General features: G+C 41.8%; 1 protein-coding gene across 5 annotated transcripts in view; it reads left to right on the forward strand.

Moving 5' to 3' along the window:
- Positions 1-13,792, forward strand: part of ptpn13 (protein tyrosine phosphatase non-receptor type 13) — a 60,717-nt gene that overhangs the window by 26,246 nt on the left and 20,679 nt on the right. For 4 of the 5 annotated variants that reach the window (XM_071529394.1, XM_071529397.1, XM_071529396.1 and 1 more), the window contains exons 8-17: positions 5,471-5,563; positions 7,918-8,017; positions 9,216-9,438; positions 9,564-9,638; positions 9,805-9,979; positions 10,524-10,674; positions 11,018-11,156; positions 11,352-11,504; positions 12,217-12,399; positions 12,551-12,713. In XM_071529394.1, the coding sequence (XP_071385495.1) occupies positions 5,471-5,563; positions 7,918-8,017; positions 9,216-9,438; positions 9,564-9,638; positions 9,805-9,979; positions 10,524-10,674; positions 11,018-11,156; positions 11,352-11,504; positions 12,217-12,399; positions 12,551-12,713 (1,455 nt within the window). The remainder of the gene's footprint in view (positions 1-5,470; positions 5,564-7,917; positions 8,018-9,215; positions 9,439-9,563; positions 9,639-9,804; positions 9,980-10,523; positions 10,675-11,017; positions 11,157-11,351; positions 11,505-12,216; positions 12,400-12,550; positions 12,714-13,792) is intronic. The other variant, XM_071529395.1, reaches the window with a different exon arrangement.

Here is a 13,792-nt window from a genome sequence, read left to right on the forward strand (position 1 = left end):
TGCATGTGCATGCGCATGCGCATGTGCATGTTTATACCTGGTACCCTATGTCTCACTCACTGCTGCCCCAACCCCCAATTTGGTGCCAAGGTGCTTCAATCAGTAGAAACTTTCCTAACAGGCCTAGAGTCTGTAATTGGAGTCATGCGTAGCGGATGAGGGAATTCCAAACATTATTGGACTTTCCGGCACTTGGCAGCAGGTCATGTGGCTCTGGGCTGGGCCGGGTCCGGCTGAGAAAACGTTACGGAACACCGCAGCCCGAGGGGAACGGGAGGTGTCTGCATAAGCACGGCCCAAACGTTTTCATAATCATATTACAGTTTGGTTTGTTGACTTCAAAGGCTGCAGCAGGAAACTGTGATTAGCGAGTGTTCGTGCGGCCTTTGTAGAAAGCTCTTGGCCTTTAGGTTTACTTCAGGAGTCATTATGATCCATTTTCATCAAACCCCACCTGAACCTCTTCCTCTCTGCGTTAAAGGATTCCCCTGGTGTTGGTGGAAGTTGGCCTCATTTTCCACATTGGCCTCTCTCCCTTACGAAATTGCTGTGGATGTTTGTGCCATTATCACACAAGTAGCTGAAATCAGACTGATGTTCCCTACCTTGTAGTTCCCATTCATAATATCTCTTGTCACTTACGATATCAAATCCAAACTTCAGCGATGTGTACTAATGTAATCCATGGTGGAGATTTATGGGTTGAAGATGTAAGCATAAAATAGTAGTATAGTATAAAAGCATATTGTATTTTATTTGTAAATGAAAAGTAGTTCCAGACTGACAAAAGTTCTGCTTTTTCAAATCATTGCACATGCTTACTTTCTGCTTTCACCCATGCTTTCACCTGTGAAGTTGGGTTTGTTTAGATCAGACGTCCTGTCTTACACGGCACTTCTCTTCAATCGCCAACGTCCTGCACGGTTACTTCAAGCTATTCAGCTGTGAAACAGTGTTGATCCGCCTGAAAATACTCAGTGTGGAATAATGTGATGCTACAATGCTTTTTTCAAAAGTTAGGATAATTATGTGAAATGCATCTAAAATATTTATTCTATCTAAAGGTAAAAAATCTGGAAAACGAGGCTAACTTTTACCAACACCGGAGGAATTCTTTAAGCAGTCAATCATTCTAAATGTAGGCTACATGAGCAGTGCAGACATTTAGTAAATATAATACTCTATATATAATATAATCTTGCCTCAGTACATATTGTTTATTTCATACATCCTATGGACTTTAAATAAGATTTTCACAAAATCTACATATCTGGAATGTGTATCTGTATCTGGTTTTCTGCTGGATCAGGTAAACTTGGAAGAAACGCTGAGTTAAAGCAGTAAAGCTATCACTATGCATTTTAGCATATGTTTTGGTGGGAGTTCCTCCTTTCTCCCTGGGGTCAGCAGACTATAAATAACCTCAGGGTCTGCGTTTGTGTCTGTTCTCAGCTTGAGCACCCCTAAAGGCCGTAGCTTATGCAGGCTGCTTGTGCACTCACAGAAAGAGTGTATCAAAGCAGCAATTCTGCAGGCAAGAATCAAGGAGAGGGGGAGAAGAAACGGGGACATAGAAGATGGAGTGAGGAGAGAAGGAAAGGGGAGCAGGGAAAGGAAGCAGGCAGAGAGACGCAAGCAGCGTTAATTGTGCTGAGGAAAAGGGGTTTTCCCAGTGTAAAAGAGTGCAGAGAGTGTTTTCCAGCTAGTCTGTGACCCTCTAGAATGGGAAAGAGTCACGGTAGAGATTGGTAGGAAGGCAGTTGTAGCATTAAACTATGAATGGGCCTCCGGTCTGCTGCTGGCAAAGCCTCAATAGGTGCACTTGTTTAATCAAATCCAAAACAACATCTGCTGACAATGAGTAAAATCCTCCTCTCTTGCTTTCTCTGTATGTGTGTATGTGTTTGAGCCTGTGTGTGTGTGTGTGTGTGTGTGTGTGTGTGTGTGTGTGTATGTGTTTGCTCCTTACTGACTTTACCCCTTAATGTGGAAGAGGAATAATCTCAGTGTATCAGATGATTTACTCTATTAATCCTTTGTCTCTCTCCATTCTCCAACTCGTCACATTTTATGCTTCCCGGGCAATAAACAGCCACAATCAGCAGGGAGGAGTACAAAGAAGGAACATTAGTACATGTTTACCTGAGTCATCCTATACTCGCCCCCTCCCTTGCTCCCTCGCTCTCTCGCCAAGCGTTCACACCATCAGCGAGATCTTGCCGTTAATCTGTCCGTTTTAGTTACGGTGTCTCTCTCCGTCCCTCTTTGCCTCCGTTGCTTTAAGGTAGGTGTTTGAGTTCATGATGAAATGTTGATCGCAGGTTTTGCACGGGACGGGATGTGTGTCTGAATGTTATGATTGAACCCTCGGGATAACTGAGACTAACCGACACCCACATTAGACACTGATGGCTAAACCAGGACCTGCCTTTTTGCATGCAGATTCAAGTTACTCCACCTGCCTCACTGACAGCAGATCTTCACAGCAGTTTTTTCTTCATTTCTGATGCGTTCTAGTGCCCGGTTCTGGTGTACACATCGGATAGATTTGAACAGGGTCTCAAGCCTGAAACATAAGCTCAAGTATCGTACTCGCTCACACCATTTATTATGAAATCCATTAGAGAGACCGAATGACCAAATGCGGTTCTCGGGTGTTTGGCGGTTTGGAGAGTGTGAGAGACAGATTGAGGGAGGAAGCACCTGGAAAGGATCTGTATGCACTCAGGAGGACTGTGAGATACTAAAAGAGCCTGGCAGTTTCCAGGACAGTGATTAGACGTTTTTTTTGTGTTTTTTTTTTTTTTATGTAAGATCAATGTTCTTTTAATGCAAGATTAGAGTTAAGACAGTCATAAACTAAATTCCCCAAAACACTGCTGGGATCTTGGAGGGTTAGGATCTCTGTTAGGGTTATTCAGAGTTTCGTAACAAGCACTGATTTGGTTTAAATTGATTTAATTACCCAATTTAAATGCTGGTGTGTGGTCATTCATGTTCTTATTGTTATTATTGTTATTAACTTCATATAGTGCATATCTAAAAACTGAGTTTACAAAGAGCTACACCTAAAAACAAAAAAGAAATGGCACAAGATGAAAATAAATACAACATGACACCAGAAGAAATAAAAAGGTTTAAAAGAATAGCCTCAGAATTAAATGTAATTAATAGACTCAGAATTGATTGATTCTGAATCATTTTAATCACCAAGAACTATAAATTCATGGGGATTTGGGAGGAGACTGTTCCAGACTTGTCAGTAGAATTGTGGACACACACACACACACACACACACACACACACACACGCACACACACACACACACACACACACACACACACACGGACGGACGGACGGATGTTACCAGCACATTCTGTATGAAGTGTGGTTCACCATGACCTCTGAGTCATTATGAATTGGACTCTTGCTTTGTAACTCATAATGGCCCTTCACTGCTCGGAATGAGGAATGACTGTCTGCCCTTCATCTATATTTGGATGATTTGTTATTTTTTTTACCAGTCTTCCTGTTGCTGCTCCCCGTCAATCTACATCATCCCTTTCCTGTCAAGTGCTGGTCGGATCACAAACCCAGATCTTAATGAGCCCCTGTGGAAAAACCCAAAATCCTGTTGATAGTGGTGGGCTGACCATGAGGGAGAGATGGCTTTGATGTTTACTGCTCTGGATTATCTTCTTTGATTCACCCTGGTCGTCTCTTTATGTTGATTGTAACAACATTATTAGCAGCATAAATGACAGAGGCATGAATCGGCCTTCTTGTCAGTGCTCCTACTGAAGGTCAGATGATTGTGCACGTGTTGGTATCTGTGCACGTGTGTCTGCCTGTATGTGTATGTGTATGTGTGTGTGTGTGATCTTGCATGTGTTCTCACCTTGGCATACGTGTGTGACGTTAAGACAGTTTGCAAATCACTGTAACTCACACAGAAAGGACGGCTCTTCATGTTACCTATACTGTAACACATGACACTGTTCTCCCAAGGAACTCATGACTCACTGACCAACCATTGGAAGATGGGAAACTATTTCGGGTGACAGTCTGACCAGTCCTCCCACTCAATAAGATCATCATTGCCGCTGGCCCACAATGCTTCTTACTTAAGATGTTTACATAGGAGAGCCACAAAATAACAGGGTGAAACCTGTTGTACAATGGAACTCTTCTGACTGGGGAATGCCATTTATCCAAGCTATGTAGCTGAGACTGATACTCGGGAGCAGGACTTTCAAGTTCTGTGTACAACACAGATGAAGGCTTGGTACATTTGGCAATGCTTTGGTCTTGGTTCATACCATTTAGAATATTGTTAATGTTGTGATCCTATGTTATGTCTGCATTTCTACCCATCACTGAGGTTTCTTAAGCATTGGTTAAAGATGAAAGTAAACAGTTGGGGTAACTTGGCCTGTACTTTTCCAATGCTGTTGTTTACCCAGTCAAGCCAGACAAAAGATTAAATCTTCCACAAGAAGCTCCCTAACCTGACAGCCAGCATGCGCGTACATACTTGTGATGATGTCAATGGTGCTTTCCGTCATGTTTGGTTACCCACAGCATGACTTGTAACTTATTTGTGTGTCTCAGTCTCTAAGTTTTGGTTTGCCATCAGACTAAGTAAGATTTGGATAAAGATAGTCCTGTGAAAGGAAATCTGTTGCTGTTCAGTCACCACAATTTGTGGAGCTTTTCAGTTAATTCTAGCGGGCTCCCTGGTACTCTGTACACGTCCCATAGAAATACACACAACTTTTTTTTAAAGCTGTTTTTTGGGGGACATGTAAAAAGAAACGGCTCCAACTTAAGGGAAAATTATACATATGCCTCAAATTACCGGCATAGCAACGGCATAGACGCATATGGCGGCGCGACTATTTATGGTTCTGCGTTGGTGATTGTGCACATACTCCACCGAAACACCAGACACCAGTGGCATGCTTTGTTAACATGGAAGTAATAACAGAAGAAGTAGCAGTGTTTAAATTCTCTGAAGCTTGTGTTGTCGGATATTTCTCACCATGAATTCAGTGACATCTGGTACTCTTTATAATTTGGGGCTGAAGTGTCCTACAAATCAATATAATTGCAATATAAGAGGAAATAAGTAAGTAAATACGAAGTTCTTGCGGTCTTGCGTCGCGTAGTTACGGTTTTGGAGAGGTGCAAGTAAGCTACGGCGGCAGCCTCTGCAGGCGACGCCGTACCCACGCCATCAGTACAGCGGAGGTTCGACGCAGAAGTATAATTTACCCTTTAAGAGCCCTCGCAAAGAAAATGGCAAATAAATGCAATCAGAAATTTAAGTCTGCATGATGAATTTCAAGTTGTCCTGTAAGCATGAAGGTTATGTTTGATACATTTTCATAACTCCACCGACATTTTCTTTTCCTCCTACATTGTTCATATCTGTGATTTTAAAACACGGGCTGACTTCCTCTTCCCTCAGATCCTCTCCACACCCACCAGAGGTACCACAGTGATTACAGCTCGTCCAGCGAGAGCCCCTCAGTCACCTCCTCTGACCCAGACTACAGACAAGGTAGATGACGCTGAGGAAGCCATATTCCATCATTGTTGTTTTTTTCATTGAGGCATGTGCGTCATTGTGTTGCACCTTGCGCAATGTGATCTGTATCTGCATACTCATGCATCATCAAATTAGGCTAAATACATTGAAATACTGGCCCTGTACAACGCTGAATGATGACAAATCAGATTAATGTTGGCCACTCAAATGAATGCCAAGACAATATTGTGGTAAGTGTTATGGAGACCCACTTCACCCACTTTCTGTGGGCCTTCTTTCTCCCCTCCCTCCTAATTCAGCTTGGTTATGTGTATGCAGCAGAATTAAAGCAGAGACGACTAAAAGTAGCCTATATTTTCAAAATAACTGGGCTGATTGCCACTTTTGCGATTGCATAATAACAATTGTGCCTTGTCTCCACTGGCCAGATGACTGGTATGACTGGGATGACTGTCCTGAGAACCTGTCTAGCTTACACATGAGGGTTTGGCCCAGATAGCTGCATGTCACAAAGAAGCCAAACTTACGCAAAGATCTCTGCAAGTAGAGGCATCAATTTCCTGCATAGCTTATCAGAGAAAGGTTTTTGCAGAATTCAGTTTTTTGATAGTCAGCAGTATTACATTTCTATGTTTCACAATGTAAGTGAATGGGTAAAGAATTAGAATGAAACTGTCAATTGTCTGTTTTTATTTCACTTTAGTTCTAATTAATAATTGAAGGTGCTTTTATTATTTTCAAATCCCACTGTTCTTTGGCAAGTTTGCTAATCAGTGGAAATATAATCAAAGTTATACCATTCCATTTCTAGCCCCAGTCTGGTTGGACAGAGTTAATGGAGACAAGGCATTCAGATATATAATCTACCAGCGGAAACCAATTCCCTTCTTCTAAGAAATAAGAGTTGGTTAAGCTATTCATGTCTGGTTTAAAGAAACAGAGAAAAGTTTGTGATCCGATTATAGCCTGGTCAACAATGACATTAACTGGAAAGCATAATAAATGATAAATGTACATTTACAATAGTTATAGGTGTCATTGTTGTAGAGATGTTGACAACTTATAGTAACAATTAGATAGACAGAAGGTACAAGGACAATAGCACTTGACATACAGTGAAAAGGAACAATACAAGGTTTATGATATCTATACAAATATTTATTCAACATTCAATCACTCATTCAGGCAACTTGGCATGCTCCTGCTGTGAAGGAGGGTGATGTGTGTCCCTAAGTGCATTGACTAGTGTAGTCCAACCATGAGGTAGTTGTACCAAATAGGATTTAATAAATTATGAATATTATAGAACATGACCATAATTCCTGAGGCCGAAAAGTTGTGTAGTGGGAAAAGACTGAAGTTACACTGGTTTGAAAAGGCTTTGTGAGTGGTTCCAGATTGTGCAAATGACACAATTAAATTTCTTGTTGAATTTAATCTGGAATCACATTTGTGTCTGCTCTATAGTAGTATAAGTAATGACTATGTCTTTATACTCCGATAAAAACACAATGATGCACGTATGTTTAAAAGAGGATTTACCAAAGTTACTTGGTAGTTAATTGGTTCATTTAATGAGGCTTGGGCTGCCCAACATTACTCTGGCACCACTGAACAAAGCTTGAATGGAGAAATTATTCAATTTTTTTTGTTTTGTTTTCTTTGTTATAAAAACCTAATTTTGATGAAAATAGAAAGGCCATTACTGGTGTGCACAAGACTGATCTGTTGTTGTTGTTGTTTTTTAATGCTTAGAGTGTATTAATGCTAATTTTCAGAAGGCGCATAATTCAAGTTGTAAAATTATTAGTACTGCCGACAGAGCTAGCACAGACCAAAAACACATATTTATTAAAAGTTGACCTAACACCCATGCCCACACCCATTTTGATACTACAGGTTGCACTGTTGCACAAGAGCTTGACATTGAGCTGACACAGCTGTAAATGTAGGTCAGACATTCTGCTGATCACAGGGCCGGTTTCATTTGGAAATGGTTGAAACACCTTAAACGTGGCTTTTTCCATTTCCTTCAAGTAAAACATGACTCATCACCTTTAAAACATGACAAGGCTCTTAATGTGCTAGGTGGGCAATTGTTCCAGCATGTCTGAAGAAGTGGTTATGTTTTTTAGATCATTTCAACACAATGGTGATTCCATTTATGAGTCATTTGACTTGATTTCAATGTAACTACTCCACCTCTGTTGACACATGTTCATGCATGCACATTCGCACAACTGCGTGGGTGGATGTGTCTGGAGAGGTGTGTTTTCATTGTGTACATGTGAATACATGTGGCATTCACTCCTGTGTGTGTGTGTGTGTGTGTGTTTGTGAAGCTAATGCTCTCGTGTCACCTCCAGCTAAGAAACCAGAGGAGGTGAGGAGGTACGGCTCCCAGGTGGCCCTTTCTTCTGAACATGATGCCCTGTCACTGACCAGCCACAATGCACACAGGCACAGGTACCCCACACACACACACACATACACACACACACACACACACACACACACACCACATACACAGGTTACTATATAATAAAACAGACACCAGTGTTATGTGTTTACCCCAAGCAGCCTTCCTTCAGCACTTAGTTGATCCATCTACATTCCTGTCCCCTCATGCATGGTACAGACCCAGCAGACCTCTGTGTCTCTCATCTTATAGCAACATACATATTTCTGATTTCTGATTCTGAATCAACAGAACAAGTATTCGCTTTGAAGTGGCTGTGCTTTAGACAAGTTTTGAAGGAAATTAGCTGAGAGTTTAGCCTAGTGGATAAATCAACTGGTTCATGTTGTTTTCAACTATTCGTGTATGTTCAGGTATTCTTAGGTGTCCTGTAAGGTGTGTGTGTGTGTGTGTGTGTAGAGTTAAGGAACTCCCCGGCGTCCCTATTTTTCCAACAGGTAATTCAGCCTCCATAATGTCTGTAACAGGTGTTCTGTGGCCTTCTGGCTGCACTGATGGGGAATTGTAAGGGTGATTTTATAATTGTGGGAGATGTGTGTGGCTAAATTTCCCCACCTGCCCTCCTGCATGGCTGAGTGTGTGTGTGTGTGTGTGTGTGTGTGTTTCCGTTTGCACCACAGAGCCAAGCCCCCCGCAGGGCACAGAAGGCCACAGACTAAGCTGTCCCGTTCGGTCCTCTGGGCCACACACAGCTGGTGTGGCACAGCAGGGTCAGCCCCATGCCTCCCCAGTGAGGTCATCTAATGTGAAAATCACATTCAGCAATCTCTATCTCTTTAATCTCTGGCATAACAGACCAGAACTGCCTGCTGTTGCTATGCCTGCTTACAGAAAAACCATGTTTTCAATCTGCCCCCCCTACTGTTTTGACAGCAGCACAAAGCAGCTTTTGCCCCTGATGTTAAAAGCAAGGACATCATCTAGTATTTGGTGTTTTTTGTGTGTAAACACACTCTGTCTTGCGTAACATGTTTCCCTTCTTGCTAAAATAGTTTCTTTATAGAGTTAAGAGAGCATCCACCAACCATTGTAGGCACAAAAAGAAGAAGCCCCCTCAGTTTCTGTCAAGAGAGGGCTTACTATGTGCAGCCACATCAGACTGAACTCCTGTTTTAAGTGCATCATGGACAAATAACATGAAAGTGACAAGCATGTGTCGGCGCTCTCCCTCTCTTTCCTCTGTAGGCAGTATGAAGGGGCAGCTGACGAAGGTCTGGCCGGAGCTGAGCTGCTCCTCCAGAGGCAGGAGGAGGAGGTCCAGCGGCTCCAGGCCCACCTGGCCAACAGGTTGTCCAGGGCCAACTTCTACCCCACAGATGACCCGCTGCCACCGTCGCGCACCTCCATGCTGGACCTCCGAGACCCACTCAACACCTCTACGCTACCACCCCCACACCGCAAACCCAAGGTATAAACAAACATTTTATGACTAGGATGCCCAAAGGAGCGGGAAATATCTTTCTCAATTTAAGGTATTGTTAGAATAAAACTTCTTTCTGTGACCATGCTTTTTCGTCTTTACACCAACTGCAGAACTTCTACGGACCTGAGTTTGCGAAGATGACCAGTGAGCCGTGTGTTGCCTTAACTGTTCCCTCTTCGATAATGGTGAGGCTGTAAATTTATGTCCTCTAAACAAGTTTGGCCTCTGTGGTACTAATATATCTATTGTCTTGTCATAGAAACTACTTTTTCTCATGTTTAATTTCTTACTCCTCTTCCATATCCCACCTCATTCTTTCTCTCCCCCTCCTCCTTTTCCCTTTCCTTCCAGCAGAAGCGTGGTAAGGCGGAGGAAGTGCAGAGGAAGGTGGGCGTGGTGCTGCTGAATGGCCAGAAGCTGGAGCTGAGCTGTGACATCAAGGCCGTGTGTAAAGATGTTCTAGATATGGTGGTTGCCCATGTGGGGCTGGTGGAGCACCATCTATTTGGCCTGGCATACCTCAAAGGTCTGGAAAGGATCTCTGTTGGCGTCTGTGTATGTCTCCTGTGCTGTGTGTGTGTGTGTGTGTGTGTGTGTGTGCATGCATGTAGGGGATGGGTAAGTAGGGGAAGGGACCAAAGGAATTGAGTAGACAGTAAATTGAACAGTTAGGCGGGAGAGCTACAAAAGGTTTGGGACAGGGTGTGTGTGTGTGTGTGTATGGATGGGTGTGTGCTTACATGTGTTGCATTTGTGCCTTCATTATATCTGTCTATATATATCTATTAAATTCAGTGCCATTCAATTTAAATATATATCTCTTTCCTTCTTAGATCTATACTTTAAGATCAATTACCAAACATATTAGAACTTGTGTAGATTGATGGGATTACTACCATGAGTTCTTAGTGCAGAAGCTAATGATGTTTACGGGGGTTTGAATTTTAATTAGGTTGTTATTTTCTCCACCTGATGCTTCATTAAAGATGCATAACTCATGTGGTTGCTAGCAGCCAAACGTCATTGGTTTATTCCCCCTCACCCCCACCCCACCTGTCTATCCTCGGCAGATAATGAGTTTTTCTTCGTCGATCCTGATGCCAAACTCTCCAAAGTTGCACCAGACGGGTGGAAGGAGGAGCCTAAGAAGAAGAAAGCCGATGTGCCTTTTAACCTGTTCTTGCGCATCAAATTCTTCCTTGATGATGTCACCCTCATACAGTAAGAACCATAGGTTGTAATTAGCTGAAACCTGGGACGTCTCAACCAGTAGAGCACATACCATTAAGGTTAATGCGTGTTGCATGTCATCCCCTCTCTCTGCCCCGTCTTTCCTCTTTCTACTGTCTAATAAAGCAGAAATGCCAAAAAAAAATTTGCTGAAACCTTATGGATAAAGTGACATTTAATCATTGTGCTCTCATCGTCTGGGTTTCAGTGAGAGTTACAGAGCAATGGGCTCGGTTGTTGGCATACTAAGTGGAAGATGATCATCGGCAATATATTCCTGGTGTCCTTAATTGCATGATGTCATAATATCTGCTGAAATGTCTGTTGACAACAGGCATGCCATGACCAAACACCAGTACTACCTGCAGCTGAGGAAGGATATCTTGGAGGAGAGGATGCGCTGTGACACGGAGAGCGCCATGCTCCTGGCCTCGCTGGCTCTGCAGGCTGAATTCAGTGACTACCAAGCTGAGGTATTATTTCTCTACATTATGTCTGTTAACACTTTCACTCAAAGTATTGGTTTGATCTGAATCCAGAATAAGAAGTGTTGATTTCACTTATGCAAAATATTAAAAAAAAATGAAATGAAGTTGAATTTTGCTCATTTAACTTTATCAAATGGCAAATTGATCATAACAATAATGTTGATGATCTGTGTGCTACAGCTCCATGGGAAGACCTACTTCAGACTGGAGTACTACCTGCCAGTGTCTGTCCTGGATAAGCTGGAGCAGAGTGCCATCAAAGAGGAGCTGCCTAAACTCCACAGCAACTATTATGGAGCCTCGGAGTCAGAGGCAGAGTTTGAGTTCCTCAAGGTTAGTGAGACGAAGGGATTGGAACCATGGCTTCAAGCAGCGATAGAAAGAGTACTGAAATATTTTCCTCAATTTGAAGTTACTTCATTCAAATGTTAGCTGACAGAGTATTTGTCAAGTAAAAGTAAAGGGACAACTGTAAGTGTTTAGATATTTTCCAACAAAAATCATGAAAAGGACTAATTAGCGCCATCCTTTGTTTCATTGTTGTGGGGTGGAATGAAAGATTTTCATATTTCTAGCATTGGGTCAAATTTTACCATTGATGAAAGAATGTAAAATGTAGGATAAATTGAGAAGTTCATTTTTTTTGTCAAGCTCCAGAGAAATATAAAAGGTACATTATTTATCATCGTAAAATTTGCACCTAATAAATCTGCGGATTGCAGTTGGATACAGGTGCTTTTTCCTGCAGCTAATGCTAATGACATTACCATACTAATGCTTAATAAAGTAAGCTCTGCATTGCTCTTCATGCAAATGGAATCAAATTTATTAGTTATCGAATCATATCCTATGAGATCAAATAAAAAATTAATGTAATCATATTAAATCGTCAACCTGCTCAAAGACTTATTTCCTGTATTGAATCGATATTGAATTGATATTCATATTTAATCAGTCTAAGAAGGAGAGATTCATATCTCTACCATCGATCCACATGCCTTGTATATTCCAGAGTGTAAGTCTCCCGGTATTGTTTCTCCCAAAGGTGAGCCAGAGGCTGACAGAGTACGGGGTCCACTTCCACCGGGTGCTTCCTGAGAAGAGGTCCCAGACAGGCATCATGCTGGGGGTCTATTCCAAGGGGGTGCTCATCTTTGAGGTCCTTAATGGAAATCGTACCCCAGTACTAAGGTTCCCCTGGAGGGAGACCAAGAAGATTTCCTTTACAGTACGTACTTGTCCCTGAATATATGAAAAATGTGTATTCCTATTGCCCAAATTGTACAGCAGCACCCTCTGTATGTTTCAGCAGTATCATAAATAAAACTACGGCACATGATGGTGAAATGAAAACCGATTTTCTGTGTGTCTTCCTGAAGAAAAAGAAGATTTGCCTCCAGAACACGTCAGATGGGATCAAGCACCTATTCCAGACAGACAGCAACAAGACCTGCCAGTACCTGCTACAGCTCTGCTCTGATCAGCACAAGTTCCACCTGCAGATGAAAGCCCGCCAGAGCAACCAGGAGCTGCAGGACCTAGGTAGGAAAGAAGTGAGCAACCACACAGAATAGCCCTCCACACAGCTGAGTGGACAGGCTCAGACAGGATGTGAACATCTGGCCTGTCAGCAGTTCTATTCTCACTCTATTCTCTGAGATGAAGATGAATCTAGCTTGAGTCCACCAAAGGCACAAAGTCATTACAGTTGTCTTCCTAGCCAAATGTGAAATGTCACATATTTAGTAGTGTAAACAAGTTCAAAGAGGAGGAGTTATGGAGGACAGAATCAGCCATAATTAGAAATAAATAAATGAATCTATCTATACCCCAAAAAAATACATGATACAAAAAAATGCATAAACTGCATAGAAACAAATAAATTAATAACTGTGAGCATAAATGAGTAAGAAAAATGATCTGTATAGTCAGTTATTTCCCCATTTTTTTTTTTACATTTCCCATTTATTTAATCTTCCTACTATAATAATGATGCTGTGTCAATCAAACGCATGTCTGTTGGTTGATCATTTTCAAGGTGCAGTGCTTCATTGGATTTGCCTTACTTGGCTGACAAAAAAAACAACTTTGTCTGCAACAAACATCAAGTCCCGCCGCGTCAAAGACATAACTTAACGTTTCGACTATAAGTTGACCACTGCCAAGAAGACTGGCCAGGCCGATTGCTATGATGGTTACTGTAGCTAAATCCAGACTATAAAGAGATTTAGCTATGAGATATGCTCATAGATGCTCGCTCTGATTACCTGCTTTTCTGTATAGACGATAACCTCAGTCTGCTGCTAGCTGTTACTGACACAGATGTCAACTCCTTAATTCTTTGGAATGAGAGTGAAAAAAATGTAGGCGGGAAAATTCCAAACTCGTACATTGATTGCTAAACCTGAGTGTCGGACACCACACCCACTGAAACTACATAAAACAGGAAATACATAATTGGATAAATAAATACTGCAACAAAGGAGTAGGAAAATAATTTCATATGGAAATGTATTATTTATTTTTGGTTTACTCATTTATTTATTGAATTATGTTCAGTTTTATTTTTTCATTTACGACGGATTTCTCTGCCTATTATTCTATAAATGTATTTATCTGTG

The sequence above is a fragment of the Centroberyx affinis genome, unplaced genomic scaffold (assembly GCF_046629955.1).
Source record: "Centroberyx affinis isolate AG114_WGS23_722 - 3 ecotype Tasmania unplaced genomic scaffold, CSIRO-AGI_Caff_v1 ptg001787l_1, whole genome shotgun sequence".
NCBI lineage: Eukaryota > Metazoa > Chordata > Actinopteri > Beryciformes > Berycidae > Centroberyx > Centroberyx affinis.